General features: G+C 37.7%; 1 protein-coding gene across 3 annotated transcripts in view; it reads right to left on the bottom strand.

The window, feature by feature from the left end:
- ALMS1 (ALMS1 centrosome and basal body associated protein) overlaps nucleotides 1-26,559 on the bottom strand; it is a 221,667-nt gene that overhangs the window by 43,941 nt on the left and 151,167 nt on the right. For all 3 annotated transcript variants that reach the window (XM_043603693.1, XM_043603694.1, XM_043603695.1), the window contains 2 exons: nucleotides 26,287-26,457; nucleotides 592-1,739 (listed from right to left, as the gene is read on the bottom strand). In XM_043603693.1, the coding sequence (XP_043459628.1) occupies nucleotides 592-1,739; nucleotides 26,287-26,457 (1,319 nt within the window). The remainder of the gene's footprint in view (nucleotides 1-591; nucleotides 1,740-26,286; nucleotides 26,458-26,559) is intronic.

Here is a 26,559-nt window from a genome sequence, read left to right as displayed (position 1 = left end):
ATTTATTTATCTCCCCTCTGGCTTCAACTTGTCTTCCCAACACTCACAATTCTTCATTTATTTACCCTTAAAAATCATGTTGTAGCTCATCCCTTCCTGGCTTTAATTTAATTTTCTATCATTCTAATTCTTCATTTACTCAAGAAAATCATTATTGTATTACTTACGTAAGTATGTGTCTGGATATTTGTGTCTGTGTATATCTGTGTATGTGTTTAAGAACATCTCAAAACTTCTTGAAAGACAGGGAGGAATGAATAAGCAAAAAAACCCCAAACAAACAGAAACGGCCAGGCACTAATGTTCAGAATGGAGGTCATCCTAAACTGGAAGCTCCCCCGTGCCAGGGGTACACTTTGCAGATTCTGAAGCATTTAGCAGCAAAGCCCTTCGTTGTAACTGAGCGTTGAAGAAAAGAATGACAACTCACAATAGCACTGTACTACACTTTCTCACTCTTTTCCGAAAGTTGGTAAGAAATGTTATAGTGAGGAAAGGGCAATTGGCTTTTTTTCACCTGTGTGCAAAGCTTAACTAAAAAGTCCATGAAAAAGGCAGTCACATTGCCAGACGGAATTTGTAGCCATGTACCTGGATGTGTTTCCTTCTGGTGTGCTCAGAAGTCATTTGGGGATGACCTGTATTCAAAGCTTTCTTATTCTTCTTGCTCCGCCTCTCAAGGTATCTCCTCTGGTGGTCGGTAATGCTGCTGTATAATTTAATTCGCCTGGGTGACAGACAAACTCTTTCATGGCCAAAAGCTTGGATCAGTCGGGCAGTGTCAATGGTGGAAATAGAGCTGCTTCTCTCCTGCAAAGTCACCTCTTTATCTGTTTGGGTCAAGATATCAGATTCCACAGGAGAATTGGTTGTGGAAAGGATGTTGGTGGCAGTGTCTGTGAGCAGCTCACTTTCGTCAGATGGTCTAGAATCTGAGGAAGTGTTGTTTATATAATGAAAACCTGGCTGTTTTCTCAGGATATACTTATCAAATTTAATCTGTTCAATTTTAATCTGGTTGGACTTCCCAGCTTGATGAGTAGAAAGCGCCTTGCTTTTTTTAAGCTCTCCTGTGTTTTTATGGCATTTCTCCAGGCTCTTATACCGCTTCTTTTTCTGAAACTTGATTTTCTGCTGTTGTTTAATATCCCGTTCCCCTCTGCTATCATCCTGTGTGCTTTCAGAGGCCCAGAGAGAATATGTGATGGGATTCTGAAGAAGTTTAGCCAAACGATCAAGTCGCTCCACCAAGGATAGTTCTTTTCTGTCACTAAACTCGGGAGGTTTCTTTTGTTTCTGTCGCTCCTGATACTTGTTCCAGAGTTCATTCAAACTCACAGTGTGCTGAGTTGTTAGCTCTGGGGTGACCTTATGATCCCTTTTTGGATCACTAATTTGTTTGTCACATTTTGGATAATCTCTAGCCTGACTTTTAGTGGAATGCATCACTTCTTTGTTTTCCAAGTTTACATTGATACTGAGGCTCTCTATTCTGGTATAATCTGCCTTGGTCTTTTCCACATTTTCAACAGGGGAAGGAAGACAAGTATGTTCTCTTTGTTTGTCTGGATGACGCTGAAAGAAATCTTTCCAAGAATGCCTCATGAAAACACTCCTCCCCAAGGATTCATGGCAAACATCTTGATCAGTTGGTAGGTGGACTGGATGATGAAAGTAAAACTTGGCTGACCTGAAGACAGAATGGGTAGTATTTTCAAATTCTGAATGACATCTGGACTCTGAAAGGGAGAAAGAAAAAGATTTTGAAGGATTTTCAAAATATTTGTATTCCCTTTAGAAATAGTATTCACACTTAGGGACGCCTGGGTGTCTCAGCTGGTTAAGTGTCCAATTTTGACTCAGGTCATGATCTCGCGGTTCATGAGTTTGAGCCCCGCATCGGGCTACGGTGCTGACAGTGTGGAGTCTGCTTGGGATTCTCTCTCTCACCCTCTCTTTGCCCCTCCCCTACTCTCTATCTTTCTCAAAATAAATAAACTTAAAAAAAAGAGAAAAAAGAAAAATACCCATCATTAAAAAAAATTTTTTTTAAAAGTTTCTACACAGCAAAGGAAACAACTGACAAAGAGAAAGGGCAATGTATGAAATAAGAGAAAAGAAGTGTATACTATATGTCTGATAAGAGGTTAATCTCCAAAATATATAAAGAATTCATACAACTCAATAGTAAAATAATAACCCAATTGAAAACCTAGGCAAATAACTTGAACAGCCATTTCCTCAAGATATATAAATGGACAAGAGGTAGATGAAAAAAGGCTCAACATCACTCACTAATCTTATCAAGGAAATGCAAATTAAAACCACAATGAATTATCATCTACATCTGTCAAGATGGCTATTATCAAAAAAACCCAAAAAACAAATGTTGGTGAGAATGCAAAATGTTGTAGCTGCTGTGGAAAACAGTACGAAGGTTCCTAAAAAAATTCAAATTAGAACTACCATACGGTTCAGCAATCCCAGTTATGGGTATTTATCCAAAAGAATTGAAATGAAGATCTCAAAGGAATATTAGCACTCCTAAGTTCACTGCAGCACTATTCACAACAGTCAAAATGTAGAAGCAAACTAAATATCCACCAACATATCGAAGAATAAAGAAAATATGGTATATCCATAAAAAGAAGGAAATTCTGCTATATGTGACATAATGGATGAACCTTGAGGACATTATGTTAAGTGAAATAAGATGGATTTCACTTTTATGAGAGATATAAAATAGTCAAATTCACAGAATCAAAGAATGGAATAGTGGCTGCCAGGGGATTGGGGGGAAGGGTAGGAAATGGGGAGTTACTAATCAATGGGCATAGAGTTTCAGTCAAAGCAAGATGAGTAAGTTCTAGAGACCTGCTGTGTAACATTGCACCTATAGTCAACAATATACCGTACACTTAAAATTTTGTTAAGAGGGTAGATCTCATGTTCAGTGTTCTTTCCATGATAAAATTATGGGAAGGAAGGAAGGAAGGAAGGAAGGAAGGAAGGAAGGAAGGAAGGAGGGAAGGAAAGGGAAGGAAGGAAAGGGAAGGAAGGGAAAGGAAGGGAAAGGAAGGGAAAGGAAGGGGAAGGGGAAGGGGAAGGGGAAGGGGAAGGGAAAGGAAAGGAAAGGAAAGGAAAGGAAAGGAAAGGAAAGGAAAGGAAAGGAGGTAGGAATTTGAGGACAAATTATGTGAAGGCTAGAACACTAGGCTAAGGACTTTAAAATTTATTCTTAATGGAAATTAAGCACCAGTATACCATTTGAGCAGAGGAAAAACAAGATTATGGCTATACTTCAGGAAGGATACCATAGCAACAGGATAAAAGCAGCAAAATGTCAAAGGGCTAATGAGAGTACATTAAAAAATAAAGCAAAAGCAAAAGAATGAGGAAATAGATAACATTACTGGAAAATGTATTTGTTTTCCAATATCAGTATTTTCAAACAACGCAGTCCCACTGACTTGGGGCTGAAGTAAAATACATGGTAAAGAGTAGAAAATGAGCAAGCTGAATCTGTTGAGTATAAAGAGCTCTATGAGCAATGAGACTACACAACCCTATCTCATGGTACTTCATTGAGTAAATGTCAAATCAGTTGAGATGAATGTCTATTCTAATACATTAGTTTTACACACAGCATTTGTAAAATTCTCCCCAAATATATCAAAGTATATTAAACTATGATTTACTACTTTTAAAAATTAAAGTTAAATATGCTCATTGTAAAATATTCAAATAATGTAGAGAATTTAAGGTGAAAAAGTCTCCCTGCCATCCCTCAACCCCTAAGCCACTTTCTAATAATAACAACTACTAACCAGGTTTTATATACCCATTTAGATAAAATGCTGCCAAGTGCTACAAAAATATTTGTTCAATGAAAAAAATATTTTATGCATATGTAAACATTTTATATTTACTGATTTGATATATAATTTAACTACATGTTTAGGTTGTTTCCAAATGTTTACTCTCCTGAAGAATGCTGCAGTGGATATCTGTGCATGTGTGTATGTGTGTGTGTGTGTGAGATTTTATGTTTGATACAACTTTATGTGTATAACTCCTGCAAGTGGAAATGCTGGATGAAAGAAACATTTATTTCAATTTTAGTCCATGTTGAGAGAGTTTAGATAAAGGGGTCCAAAATACTGCTGCTTCAGCATCCATTTTGTGTAGGCAAGTGGACTGCAGGGGCCTTGAACTAACACTAGCTCCTCCTTCGAATGCATGCCCTAGAGAACAGCACGCAGAATCTTAAGTATTTAAGTTCCTTATATGACCTCCCCAAAAGTCCTTGTGATACACAGTCTCCCCACCTCCCAGGGCCTTACCCTTTGTGCACTGCTTACACAAGACCCTTGCCAAGCTTACCAAAATACTGCCCTTTCTGGTTTTGAATTCACCAGTTCACCCTTATCTTGGGAACCAATCCACCTATAGACCCTAATAATGGCATGTACCCCAGGTTTTGCCATTCTCTTGCCCCGTGTGTCCCCTCAAAGCATGCTGCGTACCTCCTCCAGGACCTGTGAGTAATACAGTTCTCTATATCAATTTCCCTTGTACTCTTTTGTTGAGCCATTGGACATCCCAGAGCTCTACTTAACAAATGTTAATAAAGTCACAACGGTTAGACATTGTCAAATTGCTGTATTCTTTAAAAATGTTGCAGGGCGCCTGGATGGCGCAGTCGGTTAAGCGTCCGACTTCAGCCAGGTCACGATCTCGCGGTCCGTGAGTTCGAGACCCACGTCGGGCTCTGGGCTGATGGCTCAGAGCCTGGAGCCTGTTTCCGATTCTGTGTCTCCCTCTCTCTGTGCCCCTCCCCCGTTCATGCTCTGTCTCTCTCTGTCCCAAAAAAAATAAATAAATGTTGAAAAAAAAATTAAAAAAAATAAAAATGTTGCAATAAATTTGCACTTCTAACAATAGTATTATGAAGATGTATGTACATTTCCCCATATCTCAACAATACTTTTTTTTTTAAGTTTATTTATTTATTTTGAGAGAGAGACAGAGAGAGAGCGCATGTAAGTAGGGGAGGGGCAGAGAGAGGGAGAGAGAATCCCAAGCAGGCTTGGGATCCTAAGTTCCAACAATATTTTTATAATCAGCATCAAATCTTTTCATCTGTGCTATTCTAAAGGGCTTAAAAATTTTGTGTTTTAGGGGTGCCTGGGTGGCTCAATTGGCTAAGAGTCTGACTCTTGATTTCGGTTCAGGTCATGATCTCATGTTTAGTGGGATTGAGCCCCACATAGGGCTCTGCGCTGACAGGGTGGAGCCTACTAGGGATTCTGTCTCTTCCTCTCTCTCTGCCCCTCCCCACAATTTCTCTCTCTCAAAATGAATATTAAAAAAAAAATCTGTGGTTTACTATATTTCTTTAATTATGAAAAAGGCTAAGTATTGTTTCATATATTTCATGGCCATGTGTATTTCTTTTACCATAAAATTCCTGCTCATGTTCTTTGTTTTTCTATTAGACTGTCTTTGATTTATAAAAAAGCTCTTTGCATATTAAGAAAATTAGCCCCCTTTTCTCAAGTTTATCTGTTTAAAATTGTTTTCCTACTTTGCATTTATAAATTGACTTTGCATATAGTATTTTTCTACCATGCAGAAATTTAAAATATGTAGACAAATTTATCAAATATTTGCTTTTAGGACTTTTAGATTTTGTCACCTTACTTTATAAGAAATAATAATCCAAACCTTCATCCAGAACTTTTATGATCTCATGCTTTTATTACTTACATCTCTGAAATATACGAGTCTCAGTAACAGGGGTAAGGAGAAATCTACCCCCACACGTCCCCAAACGCTAGCTAAGCATCTTGGTATAATGTGTTGAATAATCCATCTATTCCAAACTGATGTGAAATGGCACTTTTAAAACAGTAGATTCTCACTGTATTTATTTCCATTGAGGTACCCACTCTCAGTCTCTTGACCCAATAGCATCCTTTTTTTTAAAATTTTTTTTTTTAATGTTTATTCATTTCTGAAGGACAGAGAGAGCACAAGCAGGGGTGGGGCAGAGAGAGAGGGGGACACAGAATCTGAAGCAGGATCCAGGCTCTGAGCTGTCAGCACAGAGCCCAACGTGGGGCTTGAACTCATGAGCCGCAAGATCATGACCTGAGCAGAAGTCAGATGCTTAACTGACTTAGCCACCCACGCGCTCCCCACAATAGCATCCTTTTAATGGTTACTGCTGTATAGTTTATTTTAATACCTTGTATAGCTAAATCCTACACCATCTCCATCATCTTTTTCAGACCCTTTCTGGTAAAGAGAAAATTTTATTATTATTTTGTAAAATTTATATTTACAAATATATTTTGTAATGTATTTATATCATTTATAATATTTATATATTATTAATATTATAAATAATATATTATTATTTATATTATTTTGTAGAAAAGAAAATTCCAATCCTACCAAAAGGCAGCAAAATAGAATAAACTTCCATACATTTCTGGTAGATTCACCAATTGTTAACATTTTGCTACACTGGCTTATCTCTCTATCACAACCTGCAAGCATATGCATATTACTTACATTTTATCTGAACCATCAGAGAATAAGTTATAAATATCATGTCCTTTCATCCTGGGATACTATAGTGTATATACCCTAAAAGGAAAGGCATTCTCTTACGTACCATGGTATAATTACCAAATACATTTAATTTAACATTGATATGATACTAATGTGAAGATTATGTTCAAATTTCAGCAACTTTCCCAAAATTGTCCTTTATAGTAATTTTTCCCCCGGGGTTACAGTCCAATCTAGAATCATGACTGCATTTAGCTGCCATGCCTCATTAGTCTCCTTTGATCTAGAATAGTTCCTCAGCTTTTGTCCTTTATGACACCTATGTTTTTTTTTTTTTCAACGTTTATTTATTTTTGGGACAGAGAGAGACAGAGCATGAACAGGGGAGGGGCACAGAGAGAGGGAGACACAGAATCGGAAACAGGCTCCAGGCTCTGAGCCATCAGCCCAGAGCCTGACGCGGGGCTCGAACTCACAGACCGCGAGATCGTGACCTGGCTGAAGTCAGATGCTTAACCGACTGCGCCACCCAGGCGCCCCTATGACACCTATGTTAAAAAAAAAATTAATGTTTATTTCTGAGAGAGAGAGGGAGAGTGAGTGCAAGTAGGGGAGGCGCAGAGAGAGAGGGAGACACAGAATGTGAAGCAGGCCCCAGGCTCCCAGTTGTCAGCACAGAGCCCGACGTGGGGCTTGAACTCACGAACTGCAAGATCATGACCTGAGCCAAAGTCAGACACTTAACCGACCGAACCACCCAGGACCCCTGGCCTTGACAGTTTCGAGAAGTACCAATCAAATATTTTGCAGAATGTTGTTCATTTGTTTTTCTCATGAATAGACTGTGTTACAGGTTTGGGTGAGGAAGGCTTTAAAGTGCCATTCTCATTACATATTAAGGGTACATACCGTCAGCATGACTTATCACTGTTGGTGTGGACTGTGACCACCTGGTTGAGGTAGTGTTTTCGTCAGGGTTCTTCACTGTAAACTTACTCTCTTTTTTCTTCCCATATTAAACTCTTTGGAAGGAAGTTATTATGTGCAATCCATTCTTAAACACTAGGGAATTATGTTCTACCTCCTTAAGGGTAAAGTGTCTACATACTCCATACATACTCAGACATTTGGGATTCTGCACAGAACTGTCTATTTGCTCCCATTTATTTATTCAATCATTTATTTATATCATTATGGATCCATGAATGTTTATTCTTTGGTTATAATTCAATACTACTATATTACTCAAATTGCTGGAACTTTGGTCACTAGGAGCTCTTTTACTTGGTTCTTGTGTCCTTTTGACATACTCTCCATCACTTTAAGGTTTTCTCCTTACTTTCTAGCACTACAAGATGCTCCAGGCTCATCTTCTGTATTTCCTGTTCCAATCATAGAATCGGCCATTTTTCCAGAAAGCCCTGAAAAATTGTCTTTGTGGGTCTCATTTTTGCTTGTTACTTCTATTTTTTATACTTTTTCACTCATGGTGTCTATGAGTTTGGCATTTGGGGGCATATTCTGAGGTCTGGGTTGAAATTCCTTTAAAGAGATGTGCATTTGCTTCAGCCTGGCATGAGTTGGCACTACTTGGGCCATTAAAAAAATTTTTTTTAAGTGTTTATTTTTGAGAGAAAGAGACAGAGTGTGAGCTGGGGAGGGGCAGAGAGAGAGGGAGACACAGAATCTGAAACAGGCTCCAGGCTCTGAGCTGTTAGCACAGAGCCCAACACGGGGCTCAAACCCATGAACTGTGGATCATGACCTGAGCTGAAGTCGGACACTTAACCGACTGAGCCACCCAGGTGCCCCTTTTACTAGGGCCATTTTAAATAAAATTCTGGGTTGCAGAATTTTCAGATACACATGTAGTTTACTGCACTGATAAACTGTACCAGTGCAAACTTCACAACTATAAACCTATGTGAGAGCTGCTCTGTAGTTACAAATTCTGAGGATGAATTTGTTACTGCCTTCTTTCCCCAGACCTGCTACTGAGGTTAAGACAGGCAAGTTTCCTTGCTTTACTCTTCTGGATGGATGTGTTTATTTCTTATTATTCTTTTACTAGATTGCAGCCTACTGGAAACCCAGCTTTAAGCAGGACTTTTTCACTATGGGTGTGCCCTAAGTTCTAGATTTTGTTCACAACTTCACGTAGACCTTAAAAATAAATCCCAGATCTATAGACTTCAGTGAAACCCTTAGGGTGACAATCTGTGTTAGTGCTTAATTATGCCTAGGGTGGGTTCCTGCCTTCACTTTATTTTTTGGGACCTGAAGATACTTAAATGTTATGTCAACTCTTAAGTTTTAGAAGATAGTTTTGATATTTTTATCTAGCATTTTAGTTATTTTCTTCAAGGGAGTTTTTCAGGATAGCTAATCCACCACCTTTCCAGGTATAGATATATAGAAAACAAAAAGCAAAATGGAAGATATAAATCCAACTATATCAATAACAAATATGGATTAAGCAATTCAATAAAAAGGTAGAAACTGTTATTTTTTTAAAACATGATCCAATTATAAGCTGTCTACAAGACACATATTTTATTTAAAAAAAGTTTTTTAAAATGTTTATTCAGTTTTGAGAGACACAGTGTGAGTGGGGGAGAGGCAGAGAGAGGGAGACACAGAACCCGAAGCAGGCTCCAGGCTCCAAGCTGTTAGCACAGAGCCTGACACGGGGTTTGAACCCACAAACCAAGAGATCATGACCTAAGCTGAAGTCGGACGCTTAACTGACTGAGCAACCAAGGCACCCCAAGACACATATTTTACATATAAAGATACAAATAGATTGAAAACACAAGGATGGAAAAACATGTATCATGTAAACAGCAATGATGAGAAAGCTGAAGTGGCTATATTAATATCATAAAAAACAGATTCTAAAATAAAAAATGTTCCTACAGATAAAGAGGGATATTTCATAATGAAATAAGGTCATGTGTGAGGAAAATATAAGAATTATAAACACGTTATCAAAAAAAAAGAATTATAAACACGTATCTACTATGATAAGAGAGCAGTAAAATACAGGAAGCAAAAACTAACAAAAAGGAGGAAGAGACAATGAAAGAAAAAAAAGTTGGAGACCTCAATACGGCATTTTAAAAAATGGATAAAACAACTAGACAGAAAAGTAACAAGGAAACAGAAGACTTGAACAACACTATAAACCAACTAGACCTAATACTTATCTATAGAACATTCTACCTAACAAGAGCAAAATGTACATTCCTCTAAAGTGCAAATGGAATGTTTGCCAGGACAGACCACATGCTAGGCCACATAACAAACCTCAGTAAACTTAAAAGGATAGAAATAATACAAAGTACGTTCTCCAACTACAGTAGAATGAAATCTGAAATCAACAGGAGAATGAGACTTGGGAAGCTCAAATATGCTGAAATTAAACAAAACATTCCTAAATAACCTATGCGGAAAAAAACCCGAGAAATCAGAAAATACTTTTAATATTTCTCTGATGATGAGTATGAGTATCTTTTCATGTGTCTGTTAGTCATCTGGATGTCTTCTTTGGAAAAGTGTCTATTCATGTCTTCTGCCAACTTCTTCACTGGATTATTTGTTTTTTTTGGGTATTGAGTTTGGTAAGTTCTTTATAGATTCTGGATAATAATCCTTAATACGATATGTCATTTGCAACTATCTTCTCCCATTCCAGTGGTTGCCTTTTAGTTTTGTTGATTGTTTCCTTCACTGTGCAGAAGCTTCAATCACACTGAGAAACTACCTCACACCTGTCAGAATGGCTAAAAAAAACAACTCAGGAAACAATAAATGTTGGCCAGGATGTGGAGGAAGGGGGACATTTTTGTACTGTTGGTGGGAACGCAAACTGGTGCAGCCATTCTGAATAACAGTAGAAAGGTTCCTACAAAATTAAAAATAGAGCTACCCTATGACCCAGCAATTGCACTATTAGGTATTTATCCAAAGGATACAAAAATGCTGATTCAAAGGGGCACATGCACTCCAATGTTTACAGCAGTGCTATCAACAATAGCCAAATTATGGAAAGAGCTCAATGTCCATCAGCTGATGAATGGATAAAGAAGATATGACATATTATACAATGGAACATTACTTGGTGATCAAAAAGACTGAAATCTTGCCATTTACAACAATGTGGATGGAACTAGAATGTATCACGCTAAGAAAAATAAGTCAGAGAAAAACATCATATGATTTCATTCATACGTGAAATTTGAGAAACTCAACAGATGAACATAGGGGAAGGGAAGGAAAGATAAGATAAAAACAGGGAGCCAACCATAAGAGACCCCTAAATACAGAGAACTGAAGGTTGCTGGAGGGGAGGTTCATGGGGGGATGAGCTAAACGGGTGATAGGCGTTAAGGAGGGCGCGTGATGGGATAAGCACTGGGTGTTATATGGAAGCGAAGAATCACTGGGTTCTACTTGTGAAACCAATACTACACTGTATGTTAACTGATATTTAAAAATACAAACATACATACATACATACAAAAAATAAAATGGGATCCAAAAAAAGGAAAATATTTTTATAAATGACAAAAACTTATGGTATACAGCCAAATCTTAAGAGGAAAATTTATACTTATAAGTACCTGTATGAAGAAAGTAGAAAGATCTCAAGTAAAAAACCCTAAACTTTCACCATAAGCATTGGAAAAAGAGCAAATTAAAACTAACGCAAACAGAAAGAGGAAATTATAAAGATCAGAATGGAAACTAATCAAAAAGAAAATAAAAAAGGAAAAAATAATTGAAACCAAAGGTTGGTTCTCACAAAAGATCAATAGCAACAAAAAAGATCAACAAAATAGATAAACTTTAGCTAGTTTAAGCAAGAAAAAAACTGAGAAGACTCACATCAAAAATTAAAGAAAAAAACTTTAGTACCAATCTATTACTAATAAATTTATTTTATTTGAAGAAATAAAAAGGATTATAAAGGAATACTATGAACTATGTATACCAACAAATTAAATAAATGAAATGGACAAATTCCTAGAAAGTCATAAACCACTAAAAATGACTCAAAAAGTAATAGACAATTTGAACAGACCAAAAGCAAGTGAGGAGTTTGAGTTAATAATAATAAAAAAATTACCTACAAAGTAAAGTCCAGACACAGACGGCCTCATCCTTGAATTCTACCAAATATTTAAAGTTTTAACACTAATTTTTCACAAGTTCTTCCAAAAAATAAAGAGAAGGGGACACTTGCCAATTCATTGTATGAGGCTAGTGTCACCGTGATAATAAAACCCAACAAAGACATCACAAGAAAACTACAGACCAGTATCTCTTATGAATATAGACACAAAAAGCCTCCACAAAATACCAGCAAACTAAAATCTAGCAATATATAAAAAATATTATACACCTTCACCAAGTGAGATTTATTCCACAAATACAAGGTTGGTTCAACATCCAAAAATCAAAAGAATAAAAAGCAAAACTCACTTCTTCATCACAAAAGACACAGAAAAAGCATGTGACAACACCCAACCCTTTTCTTGATAAAAACGCCCAACAAACTAGGAATAGAGGGGAACTTCCTCAATCTGATACAGAGCATCTATGGAAAACCCACAGCTAAAATCATACTCAATATTTAAAGACAGGATGTCGGCTCCCTAGACAGGAACATAAGGATGTCTACTATGCCACTTCTATTTAACATAGTGCTGGAGGTACTAGTCAGAGTAATTAGGAGAGGTGTGGGGAGGACATGCAGATTGCAAAGGAAGTAGTAAAACTACATTTGCAGATGACAAGATCTTGCATCTAGAAAGTCCTACAGAATACATAAAAAATTTTACATTAGAACTACTAGGGGCACCTGACTTCAGCTCAGGTCATGATCTCATGGTTTATGAGTCTGAGCTTCTCATTGGGCTTGCTGTTGTCAGTGCAGAGCCCACTTCGGATCTTCTGTTCTCTCTCTGCTCCTCTCCCACTAGTGAATGCTATCTCTCTCTCAAAAATAAATAAGCAATAAAAAAGTTTTATATTAGAACTACTAAATGAGTTCAGCATGGCTGTGGGATAAAAAGTAAATATAAAAAATCGATTCTATTGTTGCACATTTACAATTAATAAACAAAAAACAAATTAAGAAAACAATTCTATTGCAATAGCATCAAACAAAATTAAAATATTCAGGAATAAACTTAATGAAAAAGAGCAAACTCGTATTCTTAAAACTATAAAATGTTGTGGACAGAAATTAAATAAAATCTAAATAAATGGGAAATATCCCATTTTTATGGATTGGAAGGCTTAACATTGTTTAAAAGGCAATTGTTCCCAGCAATCCAGGCCTTCGTACGGAAGGTAGAAAGGTCTCAGATATACAACCTAACCCTACATCTTAAAGAGCTAGAAAAAAGAACAGCAAATAAAACCCAAAACCAGTGGAAAAATGGGAAAAAATAAGGATTAGAGCAGAAATTAATGCTATCGAAACCAAAAAACCAGTAGAACAGATCAATGAAACCAGAAGCTGGTTCTTTGAAATAATTAACAAAATTGATAAACCACTAGCCAGTTTGATCAAAACGAAAAAGGAAAGGACCCAAATAAATAAAATCAAGAATGAAAGAGGAGAGATCACAACCAACACAGCAGAAATAAAAACAATAATAAGAGAACATTATGAGCAATTATACGCAAAAAAAAAAAAAAAAAAAAAAGGGCAATCTGGAAGAAATGGACAAATTCCTAGAAGCATATAAACTACCAAAACTGAAACAGGAAGAAACAGATAATTTGAACAGACCCATAATCAGTAAAGAAATCAAATTAGTAATCAAAAATCTCCCAAAAAACAAGAGCCCAGGGCCAGACGGCTTTCCAGGGGAATTCTACCAAACATTTAAAGAAGAGTTAACACCTATTCTCTTGAAGCTGTTCCAAAAAACAGAAATCGAAGGAACACTTCCAAACTCTATGAAGCCAGCATTACCTTGATTCCAAAACCAGACAAAGACCCCACTAAAAAGGAGAACTATAGACCAATTTCCCTGATAAACATGGATGCAAAAATCCTCAACAAGATATTAGCCAACCGGATCCAACACTACATGAAAAAAATCATTCACCACGACCAAGTGGGATTTATACTGGGATGCAAGCCTGGCTCAATATCTGCAAAACAATTAAGGTGATGCATCACATCAATAAAAGAAAGGATAAGAACCTTATGTTGCTCTCAATAGATACAGAGAAAGCATTTGACAAAATACAGCATCCTTTCTTGATAAAAACCCTCAAGAAATTAGGGATAGGAGGATCATACCTCGAGATCACAAAAGCCAGATACGAACGACCCAACGCTAATATCATCCTCAATGGGGAAAAACTGAGAGCTTTCCCCCTAAGGTCAGGAACTAGACATGGATGTCCACTCTCGCCACTGTTATTCAACATAGTATTGGAAGTCTTAGCCTCTGCAATCAGACAACACAAAGAAATAAAAGGCAACCAAATCAGCCAAGAGGAGGTCAAACTTTCACTCTTAGCAGATGACATGGTACTCTAGGTGGAAAACCCAAAAGATTCCAACAAAAAACTGCTAGAACTGATTCATGAATTCAGCAGTTTCAGGATATAAAATCAATGCACAGAAATAGTTGCATTCCTATTCACCAACAATGAAGCAACAGAAAGAGAAATCAAGGAATCGAATCCCATTTACAATTGCACCCAAAACCATAAAATACCTAGGAATAAATCAAACCAAAGAGGTGAAAAATCTATACACTGAAAACTATAGAAAGCTTATGAAAAAAACTGAAGAAGACACAAAAAAATGGAAAAAGATTCCATGCTCCTGGATAGGAAGAACAAATATTGTTAAAACGTCAATACTACCGAAAGCAATCTACATATTCAATGCAATACCTAACAAAATAATACCAGCATTCTTCACAGAGCTAGAACAAACAATTCTAATATTTGTATGGAACCAGAAAAGACCCCAAATAGCCAAAGCAATCTTAGAAAAGAAAACCAAAGCTGGAGGTATCACAATCGTGGACTTTAAGCTGTATTATAAAGCTGTAATCATCAAGACAGTATGGTATTGGCACAAGAACAGACACTCAGATCAATGGAACAGAATAGAGAACCCAGAAATGGACCCACAAACGTATAGCCAACTAATCTTTGACAAAGCAGGAAAGAATATCCAATGGAATAAAGACAGTCTCTTCAGCAAGTGGTGCTGGGAAAACTGGAGAGCGACATGCAAAAGAATGAACCTGGACCACCTTCTTACACCATACACAAAAATAAACTCAAAATGGATGAAAGACCTAAATGTGAGACAGAAAGCCACCAAAATCCTCGAGGAGAAAGCAGGCAAAAACCTCTTTGACCTTGGCCACAGCAACTTCTTACTCAACACGTCTCCGGAGGCAAGGGAAACAAAAGCAAAAATGAAATATTGGGACCTCATCAAAACAAAATCTTCTGCACAGCAAAGGAAACAATTAGCACAACTAAAAGACAACTGATGGAATGGGAGAAGATAGTTGCAAATGACATATCCAATAAAGGTTAGAATCCAAAATCTATAAAGAACTTTTCAAACTCAACACCCCCCAAAAAACAAATAATCCAGTGAAGAAATGGGCAAAAGACATGAATAGACACATCTCCAAAGAAGACATCCATATGGCCAACCAACACATGAAAAAATGCTCAACATCACTCATTATCAGGGAAATACAAATCAAAACCACAATGAGGCACCACCTCACCCCTGTCAGAATGGCTAACATTAACAACTCAGGCAACAAAAGGTGTTGGTGAGGATGCAGAGAAAGAGGATCTCTTTTGCACTGCTGGTGGGAATGCAAACTGATGCAGCCACTCTGGAAAACAGTATGGAGGTTCCTCACAAAATTAAAAATAGAACTACCCTACAACCCAGCAATTGCACTACTAGGTATTTATCCAAGGGATACAGGTGTGCTGTTTCAAAGGGGCACATGCACCCCAATGTTTATAGCAGCAATATCAACAATAGCCCAAGTATGGAAAGAGACCAAATGTTCCATTAATGAATGAATGGATAAAGATGATATGGTATATATATATATATATATATATATACACAAAGGAGTATTACTCGGCAATCAAAAAGAATGAAATGTTGCCATTTGCAACTATGTGAGTGGAACTAGAGAGTATTATGCTAAGTGAAATTAGTCAGTCAGAGAAAGACAAATATCATATGACTTCACTCATATGAGAACTTTAAGATACAAAACAGCTGAACATAAGGGAGGGGAAGCAAAAATAATATAAAAACAGGGAGGGGAACAAAACATAAAAGACTCTTAAATATGGAGAACAAGAGAGGGTTACTGGAGGGGTTGTGGGAGGGGGAATAGGCTAAATGGGTGAGGGACATTAAGGAATCTACTTCTGAAGTCGTTGTTGCACTATATGCTAAGTAACTTGGATGTAGATTAAAAAATAAAAAATAAATAAAAAAAATAATTAAAAAAAATAGAAAGCAATAGTTCCCAAAATGACCACAGATTCAATACAATCCATACCACAATCCTAGCTGATTTCTTTATAGAAATTGCCAAGCTGATTCCAAAATTCATATGGAACTAAAACAGCCAACACAATTCTGAAAAGACAAAGTTGGAGGACTCAAACTTCCCAATTTCAAAACTTAACTACAAAGCTATAGTTATCACCACAGTGTGGCACTGACACAGGGAGAGACATAAAGATCAATGGAATAGAATTGAGAGCCCAGAAAAATATCCAGGCATCTATGGTCAAATGATTTTTGATAAGGGTGCCAAGCCCACTTAATGAAGAAAGAAGAAGTCGTTTTAACAAATGGTGGTGGGACAACTGTAGAGTCACATGGAAAATAATGAAGTTGAACCCTTATCTCACACCATATACAAAAATTAACTCAAAATGGATCAAAGACATAAAAGTAAAACTAAAACTGTAAAATCTTTAGAAGAAAACCTAAGGATAAATCTTCATGACCTTGGATTTGGCAAAGGATGGTTAGGTATGCCACCAAGAATGTGAGCAACAAAAGACAAAAGAGATAGACTTCATCAAAATTAAGAACTTTTCCACTTTAAGGGATATCATCAAGTGAAAAGACAACCCACAAAATGGGAGAACATATTTGCAAGTCAAAATTTTGATAGAAAAAAATGTGTCTAAAACACATAAATAAATCTTAGAACTCAATAAAAAGAGAAATAACCCAAATAAAAACCACACCAAGTTCTGAATAAATATTTCTCCATAATAAGATGTACAACTGGTCAATGACCACACAAAAAGATGTTCAACATCCTTAGTCAACAGGGAAATGCAAATCAAAAGCAAAATGAGAAACCAGTTTATACCGACTAGAATGGGTACAATCAAAAAGTGAGATAATAAGAAGTGTTGTTGAGAAACTGGAATCCTCATACACTGCTGGTGGGAATGTAAAGTAATGCAGCAACTTTGGCATATAGTCTGAGAATTCCTTAAATGATTAAATATAAAGTTATCACATGACCCAGTAATTCTACTCCTAGGTATATACTCAAGAGAAATGAAAACATATATCCATACAAAAACTTGTACATAAATATTTGTATAGAAGCATTACTCATAACAGCCAAAGAGTAGAAACAACCCAAATGTCCATCAATGGGTAAGTGGATAAACAAAATGTGGAAGATTGAGGGAAGATGGCGGCGTAGGAGGATTCTGGGCTCACCTTGTCCTGCTGATCATTTAGATTCCACCCACACCTGCCTAAATAACCCAGAAAACCACCAAAAGACTAGCAGAACGGATTCTCTGGAGCCAAGCGCAGACGAGAGGCCCACGGAAGAGGGAAGGAAGGGCGGAGAGACGGTGCGCGTAACACGGACTGGCGGGCGGGAGGGAGCCCAGGGTGGAGGGGCAGCTCGTTGGCCAAGCAGAGACCCCGAGTCTGGCTTGCAAAAGCGGAGGGGCCGGACGGAGTGTGTTCTGACAGCAAGCGGGACTTAACATCTGGAAGGTTATAAGTTAATAGCTCTGCTTAGAGAGCGGGAAGGCTGGAGGACAACAGGAGGGAGAGTTGTTGAGCCCTGGACGACAGAGCTCAGCTTGGCGGGGAACAAAGGCGCTCGCCAGCGCCATCTCCCTTGCCCATCCCCCAGCCAAAATCCCAAAGGGAACCAGTTCCTGCCAGGGAACTTGCTTGCACCGCGCAAACACCCAACGCTGTGCTTCTGCGGATCCATCCCTCCGGTGGCGGGTCTGACTCCCTCTGGTGCCAGACGGCCCCTCCTGAAGCGGATCACCGAAGGATAAGCGAGTTGAGCCTACCCCTCCCACCCCTGTGCACCTTGCCGATCCACTCCAGCTAATATGCCAGATCCCCAGCACCACAAGCCTGGCAGTGTGCAAGTAGCCCAGACGGGCCATGCCACCCCACAGCGAATCCCGCCCCTAGGAGAGGGGAAGAGAAGGCACACACCAGTCTGACTGTGGCCCCAGCGGTGGGCTGGGGGCAGACATCTAGTCTGACTGCGGCCCCGCCCACCAATGCGAGTTATCCAAGACAGCACAGGGGAAGTGCCCTGCAGTTCTGCACCACTCCAGGGACTATCAAAAATGATGAAACGGAAGAATTCCCCTCAAAAGAATCTCCAGGAAATAACAAGAGCTAATGAACTGATCAAAAAGGATTTGAACAATATAACAGAAAGTGAATTTAGAATAATAGTCATAAAATTAATCGCAGGGCTTGAAAACAGTATAGTAGGACAGCAGAGAATCTATTGTTACAGAGATCAAGGGACTAAGGAACAGTCAGGAGGAGCTAAAAAAATGCTATAAACGAGCTGCAAAATAAAATGGAAACAACCACGGCTTGGACTGAAGAGGCAGAGAAGAGAATAGGTGAACTAGAAGATAAAATTATGGAAAAAGAGGAAGCTGAGAAAAAGAGAGATAAAAAAATCCAGGAGTATGAGGCGAATATTAGAGAACTAAGTGATGCACTAAAGAGAAATAATCTATGCATAATTGGTATTCCAGAGGAGGAAGAGAGAGGGAAAGGTGCTGAAGGTGTACCTGAAGAAATAATAGCTGAGAACTTCCCTGATCTGGGGAAGGAAAAAGGCATTGAAATCCAAGAGGCACAGAGAACTCCCTTCAGACGGAACTTGAATCGATCTTCTGCACGACATATCATAGTGAAACTGGCAAAATACAAGGATAAAGAGAAAATTCTGACAGCAGCTAGGGATAAACGTGCTCTAACATATAAAGGGAGACCTATAAGACTCGTGACCAATCTCTCTTCTGAAACTTGGCAGGCCAAAAAGGAATGGCAGGAAATCTTCAATGTGATGAACAAAAAAAATATGCAGCCGAGAATCCTTTATCCAGCAAGTCTGTCATTTAGAATAGAAGGAGAGATAAAGGTCTTCCCAAACAAACAAAAACTGAAGGAATTCGTGACCACTAAACCAGCCCTACAATAGATCCTAAGGGGATCCTGTGAGATAAAGTACCAGAGACATCGCTCCAAGCATGAAACCTACAGACATCACAACAACTCTAAACCTATATCTTTCTATAATAACACTGAACATAAATGGACTAAATGCGCCAACCCAAAGACATAGGGTATCAGAATGGGTAAAAAAACAAGACCCATCTATTTGCTGTCTACAAGAGACTCATTTTAGACCTGAAGACACCTTCAGATTGAAAATGACGGGATGGAGAACTATTTATCATGCTACTGGAAGTCAAAAGAAAGCTGGAGTAGCCATACTTGTATCAGACAAACTAGACTTCAAATTAAAGGTTGTAACAAGAGATGAAGAAGGGCATTATATAATAATTACAGGGTCTATCCATCAGGAAGAGCTAATTATAAATGTCTATGCACCGAATACGGAAGCCCCCAAATATATAAAACAATTACTCACAAACATAAGCAACCTTATTGATAAGAATGTGGTAACTGCAGGGGACTTTAACACTCCACTTACAGAAATGGATAGATCATCTAGACACATGGTCAGTAAAGAAACAAGGGCCCTGAATGATACATTGGATTAGATGGACTTGACAGATATATTTAGAACTCTGCATCCCAAAGCAACAGAATATACTTTCTTTTCAAGTGCACATGGAACCTTCTCCAAGATAGGTCACATACTGGGTCACAAAACAGCCCTTCATAAGTATACAAGAATTGAGATCATACCACGCATACTTTCAGACCACAATGCTATGAAGCTTGAAATCAACCACAGGAAAAAGTCTGGAAAACCTACAAAAGCATGGAGGTTAAAGAACACCCTACTAAAGAATGAGTGGGTCAACCAGGCAATTAGAGAAGAAATTAAAAAATATATGGAAACAAACGAAAATGAAAATACAACAATCCAAAGGCTTTGGGATGCAGAGAAGGCAGTCCTGAGAGGAAAATACATTGCAATCCAGGCCTATCTCAACAAACAAGAAAAATCCCCAATACAAAATCTAACAGCACACCTAAAGGAAATAGAAGCAGAACAGCAAAGACAACCTAAACCCAGAAGAAGAAGAGAAATAATAAAGATCAGAGCAGAAATAAACAATATAGAATCTAAAAAAACTGTAGAGCAGACCAACGAAACCAAGAGTTGGTTTTTTGAAAAAATAAAATTGCTAAACCTCTAGCCAGGTTTCTCAAAAAGAAAAGGGAGATGACCCAAACGGATAAAATCATGAATGAAAATGGAATTATTACAACCAATCCCTCAGAGATACAAGCAATTATCAGGGAATACTATGAAAAATTATATGCCAACAAACTGGACAACCTGGAAGAAATGGACAAATTCCTAAATACCCACACACTTCCAAAACTCAAACAGGAGGAAATAGAAAACTTGAGCAGACCCATAACCAGTGAAGAAATTGAATCAGTTATCAAAACTCTCCCAACAAACAAGAGTCCAGGACCAGATGGCTTCCCAGGGGAGTTCTACCAGACGTTTAAAGCAGAGATAATACCTATCCTTCTCAAGCTATTCCAAAAAATAGAAAGGGAAGGAAAACTTCCAGACTCATTCTATGAAGCCAGCCTAACTTTGATTCCTAAACCAGACAGAGACCCAGTAAAAAAAGAGAACTACAGGCCAGTATCCCTGATGAATATGGATGCAAAAATTCTCAATAAGATACTAGCAAATCGAATTCAACAGCATATAAAAAGAATTATTCACCATGATCAAGTGGGATTCATTCCTGGGATGCAGGGCTGGTTCAACATTCGCAAATCAATCAACGTGATACATCACATTAATAAAAGATAAGAACCATATGATCCAGTCAATCGATGCAGAAAAGGCATCTGACAAAATTCAGCAACGTTTCTTAATAAAAACCCTCGAGAAAGTCAGGATTGAAGGAACATACTTAAACATCATAAAAGCCATTTATCAAAAGCCCACAGCTAACATCATCCTCAATGGGGAAAAACTGAGAGCTTTTTCCCTGAGATCAGGAACACGACAGGGATGTCCACTCTCACCACTGTTGTTTAACATAGTGTTGGAAGTGCTAGCATTAGCAATCAGACAACAAAAGGAAATCAAAGGCATCAAAATTGGCAAAGATGAAGTTAAGCTTTCACTTTTTGCAGATGACGTGATCTTATACATGCAAAACCCGATAGACTCCATCAAAAGTCTGCTAGAACTGATACATGAATTTAACAAAGTTGCAGGATACAAAATTAATGTACAGAAATCAGTTGTACTCTTATACACTAATAATGAAGCAATAGAAAGACAAATAAAGAAACTGATCCCATTCACAATTGCACCAAGAAGCATAAAATACCTAGGAATAAACCTAACCAAAGATGTAAAAGATCTGTATGCTGAAAACTATAGAAAGCTTATGAAGGAAATTGAAGAAGATATAAAGAAATGGAAAAACATTCCATGCTCATGGATTGGAAGAATAAATATTGTCAAAATGTCAATATTACCCAAAGCTATCTACACATTCAATCGAATCCCAATCAAAATTGCACCAGCATTCTTCTCGAAGCTAGAACAAGCAATCCTAAAATCCATATGGAACCACAAAAGGCCCCAAATAGCCAAAGTAATTTTGAAGATGACCAAAGCAGGAGGCATCACAATCCCTGACTTTAGCCTCTGCTACAAAGCTGTAATCATCAAGACAGCATGGAATTGGCACAAACACAGACACATAGACCAATGGAGTAGAATAGAAACCCCTGAACTAGACCCACAAAAGTATGGCCAACTAATCTTTGACAAAGCAGGAAAGAATATCCAATGGAAAAAAGAGTCTCTTTAACAAATGGTGCTGGGAGAACTGGACAGCAACGTGCAGAAGATTGAAACTAGACCACTTTCTCACACCATTCACAAAAATAAATTCAAAATGGATAAAGGACCTGAATGTGAGACAGGAAACCATCAAAACCCTAGAGGAGAAAGCAGGAAAAGACCTCTCTGACCTCAGCTGTAGCAATTTCTTACTTGACACATCCCCAAAGGCAAGGGAATTAAAAGCAAAAATGAACTACTGGGACCTTATGAAGATAAAAAGCTTCTGCACAGCAAAGGAAACAACCAACACAACTAAAAGGCAACCAACGGAATGGGAAAAGATATTTGCAAATGACATATCAAACAAAGGACTAGTATCCAAAATCTATAAGGAGCTCACCAAACTCCACACCCGAAAAACAAATAACCCAGTGAAGAAATGGGCAGAAAACATGAATAGACACTTCTCTAAAGAAGACATCCGGATGGCCAACAGGCACATGAAAAGATGCTCAATGTCGCTCCTCATCAGGGAAATACAAATCAAAACCACACTCAGATATATCACCTCTCGACAGTCAGAGTGGCCAAAATAAACAAATCAGGAGACTATAGATGTTAGAGAGGATGTGGAGAAATGGGAACCCTCTTGCACTGTTGGTGGGAACGCAAATTAGTGCAGCCACTCTGTAAAACAGTGTGGAGGTTCCTCAAAAAATTAAAAATAGATCTATCCTATGGCCCAGCAGTAGCACTGCTAGGAATTTACCCAAGGGATACAGGAGTACTGATGCATAGGGGCACTTGTACCCCAATGTTTATAGCAGCACTCTCAACAATAGCCAAATTGTGAAAAGAGCCTAAATGTCCATCAACTGATGAATGGATAAAGAAATTGTGGCTTATATACCCAATGGAGTACTACGTGGCAATGAGAAAGAATGAAATATGGCCCTTTGTAGCAACGTGGATGGAACTGGAGAGTGTTATGCTAAGTGAAATAAGTCATACAGAGAAAGACAGATACCACATGTTTTCACTCTTATGTGGATCCTGAGAAACTTAACAGAAACCCATGGGGGAGGGGGGAAAAAAAAAGGTTAGAGTGGGAGAGAGCCAAAGCATAAGAGACTCTTAAAAACTGAGAACAAACTGAGGGTTGATGGGGGGTGGGAGGGAGGGGAGGGTGGGTGATGGGTATTGAGGAGGGCACCTTTTGGGATGAGCACTGGGTGTTGTATGGAAACCAATTTGACAATAAATTTCATATATTGAAAAAAAACAAAAACAAAAACTAAAAGTGGCATATACATACAATGGAATATTATTCAGCCACTAAAATGGATAAATTTTTGATACATTTTATTACTTATATGAAACTAAAAACACCAGCTAAGCTTTACATGATTCCATAATAACTAATTATTGTATTAAGGTCCAGAATAGAAAAATCTACAGAGACAAAGTAGATCAGTGGTAGGTGATGAGGAGGTAGAGGGATGATAGCTAAGAGTATAGGATTTGTTCCTGAGGTGATGAAAACATTCTAAAATCAACTGTGTTGATGGCTGCACATTCCTAAGAATAGGGTAAAAACCACTGAACTACATACTTTAAATGGGTGAACCGTACCATATGTGCATTATATGTCAATAAAGCTCTTTATAAATGTTCTATGGGCACTTGAAAAGTTTTAAAGTTTTTTTAAGGCATAGAAACATTTCTACATATCTATGATCAACCTCATTATTTGCATTATTCCAGGATGTATTTTCAACTATGCTTTTTATAAATAATTTCATTTCTATGATCTCTCATTAGCCAAGCATGTATATTCAACTTCTCTACTGCTATTCTGTATTGTCCATTTCTCCTTGAAGGTTCTCTAGAGTTTTCTGCTAGTGTATGGTCTGTTCTGCATTCCTCCCATCGCCAAGCAAAATTCCTTTTCCCCAGTTAAGCATCCTTTTCTCATGTTACATATATTTTTATGCTAATTCATGGTTAAAAAGTTATGTGTAATAGCCTCTTTGTGGATTGCAAATCAGTATAAAAATACTCCTCCTTAAGAGAGGGAGGGAGGCAAACCATAAGAGACTCTTAAATACAGAGAACAAACTGAGGGTTGATTGGGGGTGCAGGGGAGAGGGAAAATAGGTGATGGGTATTGAGGAGGGCACTTGGTGGAATGAGCACTGGGTGTTGTATGTAAGCGACGAATCACGGGAATCCACCCCCAAAACCAAGAACACACCATATACACTCTATGTTAGCCAACTTGACAATAAATTATATCAAAAAAATATTCCTCCTTAATTCCTGCAACAGTCTGGGTGTTGTCTATATTAATATCATGTCTCCATATTTCTTTTTAATATATATCTAGTTTTCCTTTATTTTCAACCATTCTGTGTCATTTTATTTTCAATGTGTATGCTATATAGCATGGACCTCAGCTTGTTTTTTAACCTAATTTGAGAAGTTTTTTTTTTAATAGATCAATTTATCCCATAAATGTTTATATTGTCTTATATATGTCTTCCATTATCGATTTTATGGTATTTTCTTTTGTTACAAACTTACTTTTTTCTTTTTTCCTCCCTTTATTTTCCTGTTACTCTTAGCATTTTTCTAAATAGTTTGGATGTTTTGTAGTTTGATTTTAACTCGTTTAGAAGTAACTTTTATAATTTTAAATACTGTAACTTATAAAGCTTATGAAAGAAACTGAAGCACAAAGAAATGGAAAAACATTTTATGCTTATGGATTGGAAGAATACATATTGTTAAAATGTCGATACCACCCAAAGCAATCCACACATTCAATCTCTATCACAATAACACCAGCATTCTTCATAGCTTGAACAAACAATTCTAAAATTTGTATAGAACCAAAACAGACCCCAAATAGCCAAGTAATGTTGAAAAAGAAAACCAAAGCTGGAAGCATCACAATTCTGGACTTTAGCCTATATTACGAAGTTGTAATCATCAAAAAATGACACAGAGATCAATGGAACAAAATAGAGAACCCAGAAATGGACCTACAAATGTATGGCCAACTAATTTTTGACAAAGCAGGAAAGAATATCCAATGGAAAAAATACAGTCTCTTTAGCAAATGGTTTGGGAAAACTAGACAGCAATGTGCAGAAGAATGAACCTGGACCACTTTCTTACACCATAGACAAAAATAACTCAAAATGGATAAAAGACCTAAATGTAAGATAGGAAACCATCAAAACCCTACAGGAGAAAACAGGGAACAGCCTCACTGACCTAGGACACAGCAACTTCTTACTTGACATGTCTCCCGAGGCAAGGCAAACAAAAGCAAACATGAACTACTGGGACCTCATCAAGATAAAAAGCTGCTGCACAGTGAAGGAAATAATCAGCAAAACTAAAAGGCAACCAACGAAATAGGAAATGATATTTGCAAATAAGATTTGTTCGGATAAAAGTTAGCATCCAAAATCTATAAAGAACTTATGTTCTATATATTCTTTTATGTTAGAAATAGGGGGCCATGGGTAAAAAAAATAAGATAAAAAAGAGAGGAAGGCACACCCCTAAGAGACTCTTTAATACAGAGAACAAACTGAGGGTTGCTGGAGGGGATATGGGTGGCAGGCTGGGCTAAATGGGTGATGGACATTGAGGAGGGCACTTGTTGGGATGAGCACTAGGAGTTATATTTAAGTGAGGAGTCACTGGGTTCTACTCCTGAAACCAACACTGTATGTTAACTAACTTGAATTAAAAAAAAAACAAAAAAAACCAAAAAAAAACAAAAAACCAACAACAACAAAGAAAAAGAAGTAGGGGGGCATGGGTAAACATAAATCTGATCCTGGCTCTTTTTTACTGTAATTTTTTAAAAGTTTGTATTGAGGCTCTTTCCGTCTTTATCACAGTCTTCTGGAATGCCTTCAGATTTTAGGTTTTCCCTATTTCAGTAATGAGACATGATCCTTAATTTCTAGTACTATCAGCCTTAAAGTATTTGTTTGTGATCCTGTTTCTAAGTTCACAACATCTTTTCCCAATGGTAACAATTATCTTACAAATCAATATATACATCTAACACACATAGCACTGATGTGATTTTCATGAGAAAGCCAAAAAAAAAAAAAAGAAAGAAAAGAAAAGAAAAAAGAAAAAAAGAAAAGAAAAGGAAAAATGGATCTCTATTTAAATCATGAGGCAATATTATCAGAATAAAATGGAAACACACAGACACAGGCTCTGCCTCTCTCTCATTCTCTGTCACTCCTCCTCGTCCTCCCTGCCAACTTCCAATCCCTAATCCGCAACTCCCCTGCCCCAATCCCATTACCTGCAATATCTATCTGCAAGGATTCTTGATCTTCTGTCCAGGCTTCCTTAGGAACTGTCCTCTTACTATGGATCTCCTCATTCTGTTTAATGGCTTCAGTGTCTGGTGGACTTTCAATCTTTATGTTTTGTAGTCGAGCTGAGGGCTCTGCAGCAGCAGCACCACTAGAACCTAAGAGAGGTAAATTAACACAGTATCCAGACCCGGAAGTTGACAAAAAATATTTTTAAATGCCTCTCAAGCATCTAATATGTGAAATAATAGAAAAAAATA

The sequence above is a fragment of the Prionailurus bengalensis genome, chromosome A3 (assembly GCF_016509475.1).
Source record: "Prionailurus bengalensis isolate Pbe53 chromosome A3, Fcat_Pben_1.1_paternal_pri, whole genome shotgun sequence".
NCBI lineage: Eukaryota > Metazoa > Chordata > Mammalia > Carnivora > Felidae > Prionailurus > Prionailurus bengalensis.
Note: the sequence above shows the minus strand (reverse complement) of the source record. Positions and strands in the feature narration are given on the sequence as shown.